Raw genomic sequence first — 19,372 nt, 5'->3', positions numbered from 1 at the left:
AACCAACAGGTCTAGACACGGCAGTCGTTCGCCAAAAGCTTTAGAGGGGAGTCAATATCGTAAGGCCAAGTTCATGACTCGCTCTTATCTCTTTCCCGTGGCCGGTTTTACGATGGGTAAAACCTCCGTCTCCTTGACCCTGTCTCTCATTGCATTACCAGAGACCCGGTCAGAGATCCAGGCCCAGTAAAAAAAAAAAGAAGGAGAGGGGGGGACCAGGAGGAACGGAGCGAGGCCCCGCTCATCTAACTACCCTGCTGTCATCAATCAGTGGCTCCAGATCTGGCAATCCCATCAGCCACCTGGGCTGCAGGCCGGAACCCAACACCCGCGGTTTTGCCAATTAATTTTCTGATAGGGTTCAAAGGCAGAGCAAGGAGGGTGGGGAGAGGCCGAGCAGGGGATCCATCTAGACCACAGTCCAACACGCACACACACACGCACTCACACAAATTATGAACACAGGCATGCATTAATACACACACACACACACAAATATCTGTGTGTTAACGCACTAATTCCTCCCTCTCTCTTTGCTAAACTAACATAAGTAATTAAGATCCTACACACACTCACACACTTACGTACACAGTAGTTGCCCTCTTGACCTCCACTTAAGAGTTTGACTACTTTACAGCTTTGGTTGTTTGGGGGGGGGGGGGGGGCAGAAGGAGACTCATTTAGCAGATGAGTGGTTTTTGGGAGCGAGCAGCTCGTATGAGAAGTGAGTGGTGCGAAGCAGACAGCGCCGGCGGGGATAGTGAGGCTTCCTGTATGCAACAGCAGCGAGCGCGTGTGCAGGCCAATCATAACACAGACTCCTGAAAAACAAGCAACGTGTTGCCACTGACAGCTTGAACATAAAAAGCCTTAAAAAAGGAAGAGGTGGACCAACCGGCTGCACGACGCATTCACAACTGCAAAACAAAGTGTCTTGAAATATACTTTGAGTGGGCGTGTGAGCCTCTGGAACACATTACCGCTCACTTACTTTCAGAGGCCGCTCCTAAAACAGCCATTGTTGCACTTTTCTTCATTAAGTAAGTTTTTTTTTTTACCTGTGCCATATTTTCCACATACGGTCAGTATTCTAATAAAACCTTCACAGTTTTTTCTGTCAAATGAGGTGAGAAACATTTTTTCAGAGAGGCCTCGCCTGCATGAGACAAAAGAGCTTTAACTTTTATATTGGTTTTCTTTCAACCTCTTCCATCTCTTTTGGGGCTGGAAATGGACCTATAGTGAAAACCGGATGCCTAGAAACAGCATTTTAATACCCTCACACATGAATCCCACATGTAGCACTGTTAAATTGGAAGGGATCATTACGATGTCTGAATTCAGCCCCGTCAGCTGGCCAACAGCTTGCACTCTTGGCTACTCTGCGCTGGCTCACACATGTGGCTTTCTCAACGAGCGTTCCGTACGCTCAGTGTCAGCGCAACTTAAGTTTCCTGCGTAAGGATGTGGGCAAAGACTTGGCTGGCCTCGTATCTGGCTCCGAGCGAGAGCTGGAATGAAGTACAGGCTTCTATTTAGCAACCTATTCATGGCAGACCTGAAGTTTGGAGTAAACATCTCTAGAATCCGTAATTCCTAAAAAAACCAAAAAAGGCTACTCTACATTCTCTTTAAGTGTCTGGATGCTTTCCTTTTGCATTTGAATCCAGGAAGCAAAATGTTGCTCCTCTACGAGTTCTTTAAATCGATCGAGGAAGACTTATATTCATACCTGTGCATGCAAAAATGAATGCTTGATTTTCAAAAAAAGTGTCGGCTCAGGCTGACACTAAGATATGAGGGAAAAGTGAACGACTGCACGGTTTGATTTCAATACCATATGCGTTCAAGATCAAAGCTGTGAATGCTTTGGCGCTAAAAAAAGAAAAATAATCAAATGATGTCCTTAAAATCCCCCGACTGAGAAGACTGACCTGCTTCCAGGGCCGAGATTTACAGTCAGTAGAGTATTCTGACAAAAAAGGAAAATGTCCAGAAGTGAGACTTTCTACGACGACTTTTCTCACATTCGGAGTGAAGAGAATTGGGGGCGAGGCGACAGCTGTGCAATAAAAGACGTGTGGCCTCATAAGTTAACATTAAATTTGATTCTCTCTTTTCTAATCTCTCTCCCCTCTATGACCCGACTTTTTCCGTTGTGTCCTTTGGCTCTGGGTGAGGGACCGCAGACCTTGGAGATGGCGGCAGAGCCCCGCGTCTCGCTCACAGCAGGATTTGATGTCAACATCCTGCCTAAAGCAGCAAGAGATGGAGCCTCTAACTAATTGAGAGTGATGTAACGTGAACTATGGTGGCCGCGGAGGGACTATCAGAGCGGCAGGCCCAAAAAAAATCAATCGCTGGCCGTTCTCCTCCAGGCTCTGTGACACCGTTGGCCTCGACGCGTCTCAGATAACGTCAACATGAGACGGACAGAGACAATTCTGTGTGTGTGTGTGTGTCTAGAGGAGAAAAATGTATGAAGACAGATTGATTCAAAGTGGCGTTCTATGTGTTTGTGTTGCTGTGTGAGGGTGAAAGGAGCACAATCTGTCTTGGCCACCCTGTGTCACTGTGCCAGTTAATTGTACTGTATACTAATTTGCTAATGTAATGTAATGTAATGTTGTTGTTTTTCGATTAATCAATTTAATGTTTCGTCTGTATGTTGCCTGACATTTCTTTTCACAATTTCTTTTCTTTTCCTTTTTTTTGCTGCGACGAATAATGGAAAGAGTTGTTGATGAATTAATGAATTAATTATTTCACCCCTGGTCTAATTCTATGTGTTTTACACCCTGTTTTTTGTCCACCTAATAACTATAACCTCTAAAACTCCTCCCTTCTCTACCCACATTGAACAACTTCTAAATGTGCACATAGTTCCTGTCACGATCTTAATGTTGTTTCTATGGCTTTTCTGTCCTGAATGTCTGCAGTTTTTCCTTTTGGCATGAAAACCATCCAACTTAAAGATACTAAATGTCGACTTTATTCCATTATTGACAGCTGCGTTGGCCTCAAAATCCCATTTGAATCTATCGTGGTTTTCTACACTGTAGGAGAAAAAAAGGGAGAGCTTATTTTCAATTTAAATCACTCCCAGGATATCTATTCGGAAAGCAGTGGAGTGGAAAACGGGCAGAGAAAAGTGCAAAAACACTGTCAGACAGAATAGAAACTGGGGGAGCCATTACCTTGTCTGCATCCGTGGCTGTTAGCTGCATTATCTTGAAGCCATCTCCGACGTTCTCCTCAATGGTCACATCGAGAATATCATTAGGGAAAACAGGCGGGTTGTCGTTGACGTCCTGCAGCGTGATCTCCACCTGCAGAGGAAAAATAAACACCACCGTTAAAGCTCTGCCTCACTCGGCCTCACTCGGCCTCACTCGGCCTCACTCGGCCTCACTCGGCCTCACTCGGCCTCACTCGGCCTGCTACAGCTGTTAAGATCGCTGCAAAGAGAGAGAGGGAGAGAAAAAAGTGTCCATCTTCTTGGATTTCAGATGATGAAGAAGCTGTGGAAGAAGGGAGGCTGGAGAGGAAAAGCTTTGAAATGATGAAGTGTGGTATATTGACTTGAAAGGTCAAAACTAAGGAGACGGAATTATTATTTTTCCTAAAGATTATTTATTTAGATTTAATAGTAGAATAGTCTGCTCTTTAAGACCACAATCTTTTGACACTGGTTTTACTGCATAACAATTATACCTTTGAAATACCAAAACCTTGGTTGAGTTAGTTATACAACATATACTAAAGCACTAGCTACTGTAAATGTAATTATTATGGTGAAAAAATATATATAGATAATATAGGTAGCTAAAGTTAACTGGCCTAGTTTAGCAGAATTGCAGCAATGTTTTGTAATCATTGCACACCGGCTAGTTAAGGCTAGCTGGTGAGATAGCATTAGCTAAAGCTATTTTACCCACTTCATACCTGTTAGTCACTGAATTATCAATTGTTATGGTCCATCACCTTAGTTATTATGTTTATTAAACCATATAAACAAAGCAGTAACTAAACGTACCAGAAAAACGAGTTCTACCATAAGGGTAACTATCCTAGCTTAGCATAGTAGCAGCAAAGCTAATTGTTATCATTGTAGCATCTGAACGCACATCGGCTAGTTAAGGCTAGCTGGTGACCAACTTGTTTCCTGTAATTAAATAATGAATAATCGATTTGATGCTCCAACACCTTAGTAATTACGTTTGTTTTAACCATATAAACCAATCTGTAACTAAATGTAATCATATGGAGGATAAAGACAAACCAAAACTAGCCTAGCCTAGCCTAGCTTAGCTGAGTAGCAGTCACTTAAATCTCTGCCTAAACACTATTAAATTCATGTGATTTGAGGTGGTAAAATATTTATAAATCACATATCTAAACATTTTAAATTAAAGATGAATGTATTAAACTTACTCATTACAGAAGAAAGCTGAAGAAAAAACAAGAACATGTGTGTGTTGATAGGCTACCGTAGTATTAGTACTGCTCCAGATACAATAGCCCACATCAACTCCCATGAACTAACATATCAAGATAACTGTATTGTGGGTAGAACTCATATACCCTACTGTCATTGGAGATCATGGAAATTGTACAATTTACAAATTGACTTGAGGCTTATTTCCAGAGAGACTTACAGTGAGTGTAACAGTAGAGCAAACTAACTGCAGCTCTGGGATTTTCACTTTCATGTCTTAGAAACCAAAATAAACACACATTACTGTCGACCGCAGACCCCCCATGAGGATAAACTTTGTCCCATATAGTGAGACTTGTGCTGATAACCTAAATGTATTACAGACACAGCAGTGGTAAGAGTGAAACCTATGATTAGATCGATTGTTTATATCAATGATATGATTTTTAAGTAAATCAAAGTGGCATTTAACTTTTCCTCATTTTACAAAAAAAGATCTTGTGAGCCAACTTAAGGATCCCCAACGGTTCTTTCACCGCACTTGGAGAACCCTTCGTCGCCATCCTGGTTTGCGGTAAATACACTACAAGTCCAAAAGTATGTGGACAACCCTTTCCACATCCCTTTGTTTGTGCTTTTCTTGTTCATGGTTTTGGAAAGGCCCCTTAGTTTAGATAAAGGGAAATGTTATTGCTCCAGCATGAAATATTCTAAACAATAGTGTGCTTCCAACTTTGTGGCCCTTTCCGGTTTTAACATGACAATGCCCCAAATGCAACAAAGCCAGGTCCTTAGGGAAATTACTTTCCCAGTTGGTAGGAACTTGACTGGCCTGCACAGATCCCTATAATCCCACCCTACGTACTACAAGAGCAATATACTGTAAGAGCAATGCTTTGTATGTCCAATCTCATTTACTGCTACAGTTCCAATTGGAAGCAAACCAACCTACTTGAACCAGCCACCTATAGCGGGTCGGAGAGGCAGTTAAGCTCAGCTGTGCAAATGTCTGAGGGAAAGTGGAAACCCCGGAGACAGTGAGAGTGAGACATGTACTGTTTCAGATGCTCTGTGTCTAGTGTGACGATATTACATTTCTACCCATATCCCACAACTTAAAACTGCGATCCCCTCCGCCTCATCCACTAACCCAAATATGCATTTCAAAGCCGGTAAACATGGCTCGCTTTTTGAATCATAACAGACATTTTGCTACGCGTTCTCTGTTTATTGACTCTATAAATATGGAAAAGCCATGTTTAAATTCTCCAGTGATAGGATCTCCATTAATGTTGACAGTGATTATGGTAATTCTTGTGCCAGGCGTCACAAGATGCCCCAACGTCTCTTTTTCGCAATCCCCCCTCCCCCTCTGAAACACACACTCAGATGAAGCTACGTGTCAGTGAGATGAAATAGGAAATAGAAAAAGAACAGTTGTCAAAAGTCTACAATGGGTGCAGCTTTTTGAGGCAACAAGAGTTTCCCAGCGGGCATTTATAGAGCAGACAATAGGCCTGAAGGCCGTATGACCACCGAGGTGTGGGGGGGGGGCAGATACAGCAGCCTATTCAAACCCGGCTATTGACAGGAAAAGCAGACTCCACATGTCCCACAAATGTGGATTGCAGCCGAACAGTTGCAGGAAACTCTTCGTAATAGTTGCCACAGACTCCTTTTGTAAAAAGGAAAAAAAAGCTCAGTTCATTAAAGATGACCCAGAACAAAAAGCTTGAGGGAGCTGAAATGGTGTCAGAGTCTTGCTGAATAAAATATGCTCCTTGCTGTTTACTGCCACGATGACACCGACTGCAGCCGGGCAGATCTGCACGCGTAAGGTCACAATTAAAACCCGTCACCGAACACTTAATTCATCCGATCTGCTTGTGCCAGGACGAGGATGTTGTCCACTTATTAAACCGACTCTGACTCGGTGTCTGCATGAGTGGAGATAATTACAGGAGAACAAGACAGATTATGTCCCGGGCACCAGCGATGCAAAAGTCGCACACAAACGAGCCACAATGACAGCGGCTCTCGACTCAACTCGCGCCCGAGCCCAGGGACCGGGGCAAAGTCAACAAACAATGAATATTTATCTCCCGCCCTGTGTGTCCCCCTTGATGTGTAAATAATGCAAGGCCCACTTCAGGGGAGTGAACTAATTAGGGTAGAAGTGCAGTTTTGAGAAATAATTACGCTTCACGCATCCCGTTTGCATTACCCAGACTCCCACGGGACGGGAAGATATCAAAGGGCTTTGGTGAAAAATTCATCGGAGGAAGAAGAAGCAAGGTCATGAGGGGGGGAGGGATGAGAGAAGGGGGAAGAGAGGTTTTGTTCCCTCTACCTGCGGACCCAGACGCCCCGGCCGAGGCAGGTGAAACACATTAGTTTACAAGGTAAAAGATTGTGTTTCACGAACTACTGTTTCAAGTTGCAGGGGCTGCCAACTGGCTGCCAGAGTTTTATTATTTATGGGGAGGTATGAATGATTCACGCGTCAAGTGGTTCCTGAGCGCTGTCGATTATGAGACCTTAAGTGATGGAAGGTATTTGTCCAAGAGGTCGGAGACTAGAGCTCGTACTCAGCGGCGATAAATTAATCTTGTCACAGAATTCAGCAGAGCTTGGATGATGAACGCAGTACTGACAGGTGGGATAATTTAGTTGTCTGAGTTTATGTTATGTCATCTAGTCTCGTTTCCCACTCGTAGAATTCACATTTAAAACCTCAGTTCAGCCATATTTTCAAAAAGGCGTATTTTTCCACTCACCTCCAGTAGTATCGAGCCACGCAGCTTGTTTTTTATGTGCCAACTGCCGACATTTTGAGATATCTGGAATTTCTGCAGTGACCCCAATTTAAAAAGGGAGAATACATTTTTTGTCATGGGAAAAATTCTACAGCAACTTGTTTTTCCAGTAAAAAAATGACCTGGTTATTTTGAATATTGCACTGAGCTCACAGGAACTTCCAAGCAAAGAAATAGTCCGTATGAAAACTGTTGAGGGAGAGGTCTGTGGATTATGACCAAAGAGTAACCAAAACATTGATTCTGGAAAGAAATGCTGTGGTTAAGTGTAATTTGTGATGCTTTGAGGAGTGCAAATGCAATTCCATTAACCTCAACTGTATCAGGATGGAGGAGAATAGGCACACAATACCAAAAGCATCTGTGTGGCTGAGAAAATACTGTTTTTGTAATTTGGGTAAACTGACCTTTAAAAAAAAAGTATAAAAGTATCGCTGTATCATTCGTTCACATGCTGTTAAAGGGAAAGTGGAAGTGAAGCAGACATCAAAGTACAGACACTTCACCTCAAGAGTAACGGACTATACCAAAAATAACTTCTCCATCACACCAACACACTGTAATGTCTGACGTGAGGAGAAAAAGTTCTGGTTACAGCTGAAGGTAAAAGCATCACCTGCGTCCCAGAGCGCAAACAACCGTTGCTATTCTCCCTACATCTGAAAAAGAGGAAGTAGCAAAAGTTTTCATGTTCCCATTTTAAAAAAAACGTCTCAGTTCTGCCAAGACCTCTGCAGACACAGAGCGAGAGATCTATCATTTGAGCACAATCCCATGAACACATATTTTGTCAGTTACCCACTCAGTTATTTCTAATAGCCGGTCGAGGGTCTGATTAATTAAGAGAGGAATGGTTCGCATTACAGATGAGTAATACAGTGCCGGCTCCAGTGCTCCACTGAACACCACGAACATTTGAGTAAAAAGATTGAAATTCATATTAGTAGCACAGACATTTCGTCCAAAAGCAGGAGAAAAAAAGTGAACTGAGTGCAACTGATGCAACAGTTGGCCTGTAAATGTTGAGCTCATCTGATCATAAAAACTGGAGCAGGGTGCGCCTCCTGCAGGAAACGATCATTTCAAAATGATTAAATGTCTCATTAGATGCTGTTGACGACTCGGGGTCAAGGGTTGGGGCGACTTCCAGCTCTCGTTATACTTGGCCTTCGAGATTGAACGATTCCACTTTGCATCATGTGCACGTGAGGCGGAGTTGCACCCAATGTGGCAAAGAATCTGAGATCACGAAGCTATTCCAAATATAACACTTCATCACAGAGCCAGAATCATTTGCTGTTAGGAGGAATTAGTCAGGCTTTGGCGCAGTATGAACAGCTAAATGGCACAAAGGAATTTTTGCAATGCCATAAAAGAGAAAGATTGTACAGATTCCACGACGTATAATAAGTAAATAACCAAATATCCATAATCCAATCTGAGGTGTGATGCACTGTTTGTTTAAAATGACACAATGGTAATCTAAGGTTACGTCGGTCTGATGGCTCAGCTGGGGCCTTGTGTAACGTGAGGCCCGTGACCGAGTCGCAGGCTGGTACAGCTTGGGCTGGTTAGCAGAGTATTCCAACAGAAGCAGAAAAATAGAAAAAAGGCTCCAACTGCTGTGTGTCTCCAAAGGAGCAGGAGAGTCATCGCTGGGCCTTCGCACATGCAGACGGAGCGGTGACATCCAACCTACTTCCAACCGCCGCCTGCATAACTTTCGAAAAGCCGCACCCAAGCAGGTCGGTAAGGATGTCCCAAATGATTCCCACAACTGCTTCGGCAAAGTATTAATTAACTACAGTAACTCCCTGCACATTGGAAAATCATACTAAGTTCCTGCTCTATTTAACAGCCACTGTGTTGGTAAATGTCCTCCTCTAAACGTTGAAGATGGATTACCGACCGTCTAGAAAAAGCCCAGACTCTTGTGTCTGTGTTTACATTGCTTAATCTGAAAACCGTGTGGCGTGATCCACACACATCTGATGAATGTTCTGCTGTATAAGGAGAGAAATGTAAAGTGGGTGATAAAACACCACATTCAACAAAATTAATTCCCCGCAATCTCCAGAGATGTGCGGACAAAGACCATTATTATTTCACTACATCTTCACTTCCTTCCCTACCTCTACTTGTGGCTGTTTCAACTGTTTAGACAGAACGTCGTTGACTCTTTATGGGGAGTTCTGAGGGGTCAAGGACGCTGGTAAAAGTGCCATCTCGGCTCTGTCTTTTCACAACAAAAGGAAACGCAACTGAATAATTGAGACGAGGTCAAACAGATCTCTTCTGTACGGTTTCTTTAACACGTGTACAATTGCGAGTGGCTCGATCTGTCAAACAACTGGCTGCAGAGCAATTCATCTTCCGACCGCAGTCATCGGGCTCGGCGGAGTGCATGCGCGCTCCGGAGACAGGAATCTGAGCGTGCCGGGGATGGGAATGTGCCCGGGAAAAAAGCAGACAAAGCTGGACGTCGGCCAAACCTCAGCGCACTGTGCAAGAGAGAAGTCAGGATACGATCATAACCCAACCCCCCCCCCCCCCCCACCCCTGGAGTCCTCCCCCAAAAAAAACCATCTGCAGTTCCATGGAAAGAAAAAAAACAAGAGTGATTAAGAGAAAGAGACAGACAAAACAAAACAGGAGAGCCTGCAAACGATCACAAAGCACCTCGGTTGTATGTTACCAACAAGGGGGGAGAGAGGAGAGACAATGTCGAGCAAGTGGTTTCAATAAAGGGGATCACTGTCCTCTCGGTGGACCACTTCACCAACTGTTAAAAGATTGTTTGTCTACAGCAGGCCCCTTCAAGCCCCCTGCAAACCCTTTGCCAAGCGAGGTTCCCTCTGAGCACTTCATGTTGGACACATAATCCAACAGAACGAATAATCCCAACGGGTCATCTGGACCAGCGTATTGTTTCATAGAGGTTCTGGGCCCGCAGACATCACCTCACACACGGGAGTGGAAACAAATCATGATAGATTGCCAATTTTAATGGCGCCAGCATCCGGGGCCATGAGCGGTGCAAACTGGGGTTCTTCTTCACTATAAACAGCCATAACTCTTTCCCTCTTATTCCTACCTGAGAGAGTTAGATGGAAAGTTTAATTAGACCTTGTGCAAGATCACAGTAGTATTAATGGAGGCGAGACAAGATTTAGCTCTCCTTGAAGCCCGAGCACAATTCAAAGCCATCACCGAAATTACCATAGCCTATTAAATGCATCGTGTTCTGTATCCCTGGATTAAGAGGTTAGAAGAACATCAAAACAAGCATTTTTCTCCTTGTGAGATGAAAGGTAAAAAACTAAAATAATTAGCCTATTTGTGAAAAGTATGCTTTGAAGATGCAAGAAGGGAAATGTATTTTCTTTTTATCAGTTATCTGTCTTATTTGGGGACTTCTTAAAGAATGGAAGGAGACCATAACTGGAGTCAGCCGTCTATCGGTGTTGGTGCCACTGACTCTGCGTGAGTCTACGGCCTTATCACTGCGCTCTCTCCACAATTACCTCCAATTACGGCATTCAAATCATGCAGACCATGGAAAGGGGAGCGACCAAGACCCTAATAACCTAAAAATAGATCAAAAACACAACAATTCTCTGATTTTTTAACAATGTCTGGTAGTGAAAACCTACAGATTCAATGCGTATTACCATTTTGGGACACTTCTTACAGTTGCTTGTCTGCATTTCAGATCAAAATATCTTACTTCTGTTCCTACTTCTGATGGCTTACTTTGCTGAAAAACATTTTACATTCAACATGAAATAAGCTCATTTGCAGTTTTCAGATAACAATGTCAGCTCTTCAAACCTTGATGGCGACGCATCTTTACAAAGGATAAGAGGTAAGAGAACCTTTTCCAGCCCGTAGAGAAGCATGTAATCCTTCAACTGATACGGAAGGAGGGAAAATCCCCCAAATTGGAGACACAAGCTTCGTCTTTCATCCGACAGCTGCGATATAACACATTGCTACGGCTTAAACTCTCCAGAAGTATAATGAAGTAGTCAGACTCAGCGCCACCTGGACCACTTACAACATAAAAAATATATAGCTAACAGGATAATACATCAGTAATTTAACGCATTGAAAGGGAGTGAGTGTATTTCACTATTGGATCTGTTTTTCCACTGGGCTACAGCTATGTACTTAAAAAAGAGATTTGAGTCTTCAACCACTGGTGATGTCCAAGAAAGTATTGTCTTCTTTTGATGCAAATTTTAAAGTGATTTGTCTGAAGCCATCATAAATATATGTAAATAATGGGGAGATTGTTCCAAAGGGCCCAGCATGAGCGCTCAGGGGGATTTTAACAGATAAATGCTAATATCAGGAATCTTCATCTAAAGCCAAGGTTGCTTTCCAAGACTTCTGGGAGATCTGCGAGAGGCTTTAAAGTCTATTATGGCAACCATCTCATAGTTTCTGTCAACCAGTGATAAATGCATGAGATTTCCAGGAGCTGGTGCTGTATGAAGAGACGCATTAGCAAAGCATCTCAGTCTGGATTTGACCTAATTATTATCAAGTCACATCGGAGATGACATCTCTCCCCCATCGCAGTAAGATAATTCCGTAACCTAGAAATTAACGAAGGTTAAATAATTAGCCGACTGTAACGTTGTTTGTGGCTGATTTAATTATCAATTCCTTAGATCTGGTTTCCATCATGGATCGGGTTGGGAGTTCAGAGAGCTTCAAAGGAGATGTTGTTCCCAGACCTTTCCTCGTCTACTTGTTTACTTGGTGACTGAGGTTCAGGGTTCGATCCATTATATTTGTCTCCTTTAGTTCTATCAAGTCAAAACACAAAAAATTGTTTTGTCAACGCCCTGCACGAATGTCATAAAGTTCAGTTTTCCATTTATCTATTGAACTGAAGTTGAACTGAACACATCAATGGCTGGCGGCGCTCTTTGTGAATAAAAATGCTGAGGTGAGAATTCTAAAAAGATGATACTTAACTGCTGTTTACTTAATTTAAACAAGCATGAGCGGAGGACAGCGAGTCAGGAATGTAAGTGCTTGTGTGTTTGGGTGGTGTAGAAACCAGCTTTAATCCAAAACAGGCCTCGGATTGTTGTGTGAAACCCCGAGCAGCCCATGTTTATGTGAAAAACCCCTGCAAACATTAATGGTGGGAGGAGCAACAGGGTGGGGGTGGGGATGGTGTTTGAGTGTGTGAACGGGTGGGGGGGGGGGGGGTCATGCAGTAGTTGATATTGTGGCTGACCTGTGCTCCAAAAGGAAGCCCAACTGCCACTAAAAGCTCCTGCTGATCAGACTACAAGTAAAATAGTAGCTTAAGAGAAAACATGGAACAATGGAGAGAAGTTTGGATGCAGTTCGTTGCACTTTGATGATGTTATATATTTCGAATGGAATAAAAACTGCAAACATCAGAATAGGAAGTAGAGTGCTGCAGGTCAATGTGTTTTCAGGTTTTTTTGGTTAAAATAAGGTCCGTGGTTAACATAAGCGGAAGAGATGTAAACGTTTTGTTCTACAATTTGTCAGTAAATACCTCAAAAATTTTACGTCTCATAAAAAAGGCAGATGCTAACAAGTAGCCAAATGACACTAACAAAACGGCATCACGTCGAACATTAATCTACCTTTAGCTTTTTACTTCTGGCGATTGCATGCACGCTTAAAAAATCCGAAAAGTCGTGTTCATTTGTGGAGATTATCTTGCTGAACGTGTAAGTGTCATAAACTTTTATTTGCCACGGAGCTTTTTTTCTGCAATAATCCCCAAAAAATCCCATTGGCTTTTTGTCGAGGGAACTAATGCGATGTTAAATTCCAGACTGCCCTACAAAAATACGTCATCCCTGCAGCACTCTATCCTGTACTAGTTTGGCATTTTGACAAATATGCTTCTTTGTGTTTTTACTAAGAGTTCGATAAAATAGCAGGTACGGAGCAAGAGCAGGGAAGTGGTTAGCTTAATTTACCTTACAACTGGAAAGACAAACAAAAATGTGAAAACAACAATTTGGGGTTATGTGCTGCAACAGTTTACACATCCATCTACTGCAGCTGTTTTCTGCAAATAAACTTCTGATAAAAACTACTGAGCGCCTTCTTCCTAGTGCCAAACGGCAGACAAGCAAAGTCAGCTAACGTGTTAACAAGGTAAAGAGTCGGATATCGTTCTCAGGAGATGGAGCAGACCAAACCAGAGCTAAGAGGAGAGTGAATACTGCACTTTCATCAAGAAAAACACAACTTCACATGAATAATAATGTGTCAGTAGGCTCGGTACCTAATTCGACAGCCGTAACAACTTTATAGAAGCCATTCTGTCAGCCTGCTGCTGAGCTCTTCTGTCCCTAGAGGCCAAATTGATTAATGCAGCCGAGTCACGCTCTTAGAAATACTGCTTGACATCACAAGTCAACTTGGTTATCCCTGAGCCAAGAAATCACCTTTTCTTTTTTTTAATTTTGCTTTATCGTCATGAAAGAATTTGCTCTTTTTGGCGCACCATACATCTGCCGCGGTCATTTAGGCCTCAGCAGGAACCAGCTTGGCAAGAAAACCCGATCTGAAGACATTCTGAAGGGCAAATGCAAACGAAGAAAATGGAGCAATGTTGATGAATTTAACATGAGGTGGCGTAAAAAAGACTTCTGCCAAATGACTTGACAATGAGGGACAGTTTCCCCCCGCTGAGGGCCATTCATGGAAACAGACTGGAGGGCCCTGAGATAGCTCTGGCCCTCTTTTCTCTTTCTCACACACACACAGATACAAATGGATGAAAATGCTAAACTGTGCACCAATCACACGGTGGGCTATGACATGCTCATTCATACATGTGTGATGGTAAGACCAACCCTACCCCCCCACCCCCCGTCACACATACCTTCACATGCACTTCGCCACTACAAGGAGGTCTTACAAGGCTTCACATGTTTAACTCTCTCTTATTATCATGAAGATGGGCCTTTTAGAAGTACCATCCATCTTAATTAACAAGCCATTAGTATGCACTTCAGCCTCCAAGACGAAATAGCATGGGAAGAAATCCCGTGGCCAAAGACGAACTCTCGGGCTCTAAGACATCATTAGCGGATTAAGGAAAACAAATTCAATGACCTTCCCATGTTGCCTGCACATTTCATTATCTCCCACTGTTCATGGCAATTCCCAGCCTCATCCTTTGCATTTAACGGATGCAATCCAGAACGTTCTCCCCATTCCTTTAGAGTTCCACATAATTTGAGGCACTCTCTTCGTGATTTACGGCCCGGCCCTAACATCAATGCCTCACTGTCTGTAAAGCCGCAGCGACCGACGCATAAGCATGTCGTTCTGCGGCTACCGAAATGAGTGAATACAATCTCTGCCTTCAGCCGTCAAACGCGAACAAACAAAAATGTCAGCCTCAGTGTGATCTGTTTTCCCTCACCGGTCCCCCGGCTAAACGGCTCGCAGTAAGAAGAGCTGTTGAAGGATCACTATTTTTAAAGTGGCTCTGCTTTAGGCAGATTTTCTGGCTTTCCAAAATGGTCACTTCACTTGGTGGTGTGTGAGTGCATGGGGGTCTTACCATTGGGCCTGTGTCTGCAAAACAAAAAAGGAAATGTTTCAAAAACAGCCTTATGGGTAATTCGCCTTCACAGCCATCGCTTTTTTTTTTCTTTTCTTATTTTCTTTTTTGTCTGGCGGCACGCTTGAACGCAGCTGAATAGCCAAGAGACAATTCGTCTCAATTCCCCATTCAGGAAACCTACAGAGACTATTAATTGTCAACTCATAAAGGCCCCATAGACGCCCCGTGAGAGGAAGACTTTTTTTTCTCTCACTCCCCACCTCCGTTCTCTCGGCCTCTACTATCATCCATAACACCTTTAGGTTCTCTCCAGGGTTTAGAGGGTCAGCGTGTGGGGTCAGAAGGTGATGATTAATTCCTCGCAGTAGTTGCATTGTGGGAGCCCTTGGATACTCTGGGGTCAAAACCCCCAGTTTAGCACAAGGGTGTCATTTGTTAGTTGACCTCTTCCTGCAGCTCTGACATGTATTTTGCGGATCAGGGGAAGAAAAGCAGAAGAGGGGACAACTTCTGTTCTTCATTTCTATCACTTGTTGTTTGAATAAATTCTCCAGACTTTCACCTCCCCAAAAAAAGGACAGGCAGCCCAGACAACAAGACTTGTGGGCATTTGGGAATTTGACAGAAAGAAATACTCAGACAACAAAGGAGCAATGCTGTCCTGAGTTGGGAAGTGAAACCAGCAATCACTCAAACAAGGGGCTTCTTAAAACGGTGAACACCAAAGTCTGACAAAGTTGGTGTTCATAAGCGAGGAAATTGTTTAGTCTAGCAACACAACAAAAAGAAGTCATTATCAATATCTGTGGCAAACAATGTGGGGATGAAACACAAGATAAACAGTGTATCCCAAACTCACTCCACACCCAGGCAAACACACAAACAGAGCACTGACAAGTGACATATTAATTCAACATTTACACAACATTTTAAACAATGCAGGAAATCCAGGAAAAGGCAGAATGTGTTCGGAACCAAAATCTTCATGAGATGTGTTTGGACTGAACCGCTTCGGATAACACAAATACACACATGTTCCCACAGAGAACAAACGAGCAAGAGGGCAAAAACGTGGAGCTGATACTAGATCTGCTTTAATTTTCCTGTCAGTGTTTGGGGCACAGATTTAACAATATTTACCGACAAAACTGTCAGAAAAAACTCCATGTGACCACGAACCGAGCCAGTATCGCGTTATGTGTCAAAAAATCAAGACATTGGTTTGACGGTTGCACGTCATCCGGGGCAGGGAGGGGAAACAAGCGCTTCTAAAGGTCTAAGCTGGAGAACGTCTGGCTGGTGTCAGTCAGTGCAGAGAGGAGGATTTAAGTAGGGCTGCGCCGGGGTAAAAAGGGCTTACAGTGTCACATGTGATCTAGTCACCGACAGGAACAGTCACCACCTCCACCTCCACCCGTCCAACGCCCCACCCCCTCCCCCCTTCACCGCCACGGCCCGGTATGCATGGACGAAAACCAGCCACTTGGCGAGACGGGACAGAGAAAGAGAAGAGGGGATGGGGAGGGGGGGGGGGGGTGAGAGAGTGGAAAAGGGGAATGAGGGCAGCAATTGAGAGACCAGAGAAAGACAAGTGAGGCCTTAAAGTCAATTGGGCCTCTTGTCTCTCCCCTCTGCTCCTTTTCTGTCCTCACTCTCCCCTCCTCTTACACCCCCTCCCCCCCACCCCCACCCACCCCCTCTCTTATTTGAGTTCCTCTCTCAGCTGTGCTGCTGGTTTTTGCGGATTCACTGAGGTGAGGTATTTCAATAACGACTAAAACCATAAAGTAAAGTTACAAAGCACAGAGAGACACAGTAAATGAGTAGAACCTAACAACTGAATGCTTCATCCAGACACTCTTTTTGCTATTGACAGATGTGTTCGGGTCATAGATGGTAAATGCTAATTCCACCATGCTTTAATGCTACACTGGTTACTACAGCGGCAGCACTGGGTCCCTTCGTCTCACAAGTTACCTAGCTAAATAGCAAGCTATGTGTCTCCAGAGCTGTGAGCGCTCTCTTCCTGATGAGCTCATGGTCCCCCATGATGTGCACAGAGAGCAGCAGTGAATGAGTAAAAAATTAATAACTTAATGCTTCATCCACTCACTCCCCAACGCTCTGGAGAAGGACAACCTAACTAGCAAACTAGCCAGCCAGCTGCGCCCGCTCTCTTCCCGGCAGGCGTTCGGCCCCAAAGACTTGTGTTTTCACCATAAGACAGAAATCCCCATTTTCTTTTGTACCAGTTAAATGACCACAGAAAACAGTTTAATTGTCCATTCTATTTCTATGCTTGGCGACACTTGAATTCTTGAGGATCCCTAAATAAAGGCGTGATAATAAAGAAAGAAATCTGCTATTATCTGCAATATCAGCCAATAATAACCACTGTGAGTCAAGCTAAAGTCCTTCCATTCCCTCCGCTCACATGCACATCCCTCTAGTCTCTCCCTCTGTGGGTCTTAATTCCTGTTTCTATTTTTCCACTGCACGCCAGAGCTCCTCTTTCATTTGACATGTAGCTCAGATTCCCAGTAAATCCAGCTCTGGGCCACCGCTGTCTATTCCTACCTGTTTAAACAATAGCCCAAGAGTTAAGAAAAATAATGAGATGCTTCTAACACAATAAATGCTTCTCTATATCTCCATTATGTGAAGTATATAGCACACCAGACTGTCACACAGCGAGAGGTTTATCTTCCATCACGGCGATTCCCATCTGACTCGAAGCTCGGATCGTCAGTGGACCGTTGGATTCTCATCTTTCGGCCCAGGGAAGAAGGGTTTCGCTGAGCAGACATTCAAGAAGTCTGCTTCTCATTCAAACAGTTACGCAGATTCACACCATGGGGAGCTGCTCGGTGCATGCACAGCCCTCTACTGTTGGCTACGAGACGCTAAGTGGCTTCCTCAAGGGCACCTACATGTTATTTATTGAGGAGGTGTTTCTCATTCAAGTTATCCAGAAATTAAACAAACTGTGGACTCTCTGGTTGTAGTTTGTGTAAAGCTAAAGAACCACAGTTCTCCAAGTGCAAGTAGCTAACTGGGAACTCTAGTCAAAAAGAAAGTGAACATCAAGGTATTTTGTAATTTGGATTGACGGTTTAGGTACCCACTTTACCTTGACAGCTGTGAGCTGATGGCTTGTTTGAACTTTCATTGAGCGAGCTAAACTTGCTAAGAGTGCTAGCTCTCCACTGCAGAGTGCTTTCGTCTTACATACTTATCCAGTGTAAAAATGGTTCTTTGTTTCAATCCATGAAGCTTTAAGTCAAGGAAAAAAAAAAAGATCTACTTTTGAGGAATGTTTTGATAGTTAAGTGTATTTCAGAGAGAGCCTCTCTAACTCTGTAGCTACCGCCTCTCTGCATGTCTCCACATTGTCTAGGAATGCCTTTTCATAGCACGGTAGCCTTTAAGACTCGGTAGGCCAAAAAAATCTCTCCAGGCCAGATGGTTTGGCCGGGCAGCAGAGCTTTTTCAGTTTCGCCCCCTGAAGCTCCATGCGGCGTTCTGTAATACGGCGATTCAAACTCGTTGGGCTGCGTGAGGTTTAATTGAACCACAAACTGTTAATCCAAGGAAAGAAAATCAACTAATCCAGATTAAGGTCAGCCAGACGGGGAATGGAATTGTCAAAAGCGCTCCCCGGCCTGCTGGGCACCTTTAAGGATCGGGCTCATTACAAGAAAGCCAAACATGCTCACGAGAAACAAACACCACGCGGGCTGGAGGGGTTTTGTCACGCCGTGAGAAGATTTTGACATAATCTCACTCCAATGACTGCTTGTTTCTGCTAAACTAAGGATCCAAATCAGGAAGAGATCAGTGTGGGAAATGTGTGGCAGGACTAATCCGTGAATTGCAATTCTTACAAGAGCGCTGTTAGATCTCCGAGCAGACGGAGAGCTGTTTGGTAGCGTTAGCAGATGAGTTTGGCATTGGTTTCACTCTCTTATCTTTTGCATTAAAGGCAAACACACTTTCTCACTCAGTGCTTTCTCTCACAAACACAACTCTGTCTGCATTTCACCGTCTCGCTCCTTATCTTCTCCCACCGAGGGGGAATGACCGGGCCGATGACATATATTAATGAACGCAGCGTTGATAGGCAGACATTCTTAAATAGTTCTCCGTTGCTCTGGTGACAAATCCTTTTCTCCGAGAAAATTGCAAGATTATGTCATTTATGTTCACCACATCAATGCAACAGCGGGACATTGGCTCACACAGCGTTCACTGAATACCGATAAAGTGTGTGAAAGTATAAAAAAGTGAATGGATTAATACAGCATACAGCTTATACACTAACTAATACACTGTAATTGTACGCAGCTACAAGGACATTTTAAAGTATTTATTAAAGTACATTATTTGTTAACAATTATAACTTTTCCTACAAAGAGATATTTTATATTCAAAAATGTTTTCTCTAAATACATTGTCAATGATTATCTGTCTCCATGTCAGCAACCTGTAATTGAAGCCCACAGGAGGAGTTTTAGCTGTTGACAAATACATAAATAA

General features: G+C 43.5%; 1 protein-coding gene across 1 annotated transcript in view; it reads right to left on the bottom strand.

The window, feature by feature from the left end:
- fat4 (FAT atypical cadherin 4) overlaps positions 1-19,372 on the bottom strand; it is a 98,060-nt gene that overhangs the window by 43,638 nt on the left and 35,050 nt on the right. Inside the window, exon 2 of the mRNA XM_076105196.1 lies at positions 3,198-3,329. Coding sequence (XP_075961311.1) covers positions 3,198-3,329 — 132 coding nt within the window. The remainder of the gene's footprint in view (positions 1-3,197; positions 3,330-19,372) is intronic.

The sequence above is a fragment of the Anarhichas minor genome, unplaced genomic scaffold (assembly GCF_050575085.1).
Source record: "Anarhichas minor isolate MPS153535 unplaced genomic scaffold, ASM5057508v1 ptg000031l, whole genome shotgun sequence".
In the NCBI taxonomy this organism is placed as follows: domain Eukaryota; kingdom Metazoa; phylum Chordata; class Actinopteri; order Perciformes; family Anarhichadidae; genus Anarhichas; species Anarhichas minor.
The sequence above is the reverse complement of the archived record's forward strand: the minus strand, read 5'-3'. Positions and strand labels throughout refer to the sequence as shown.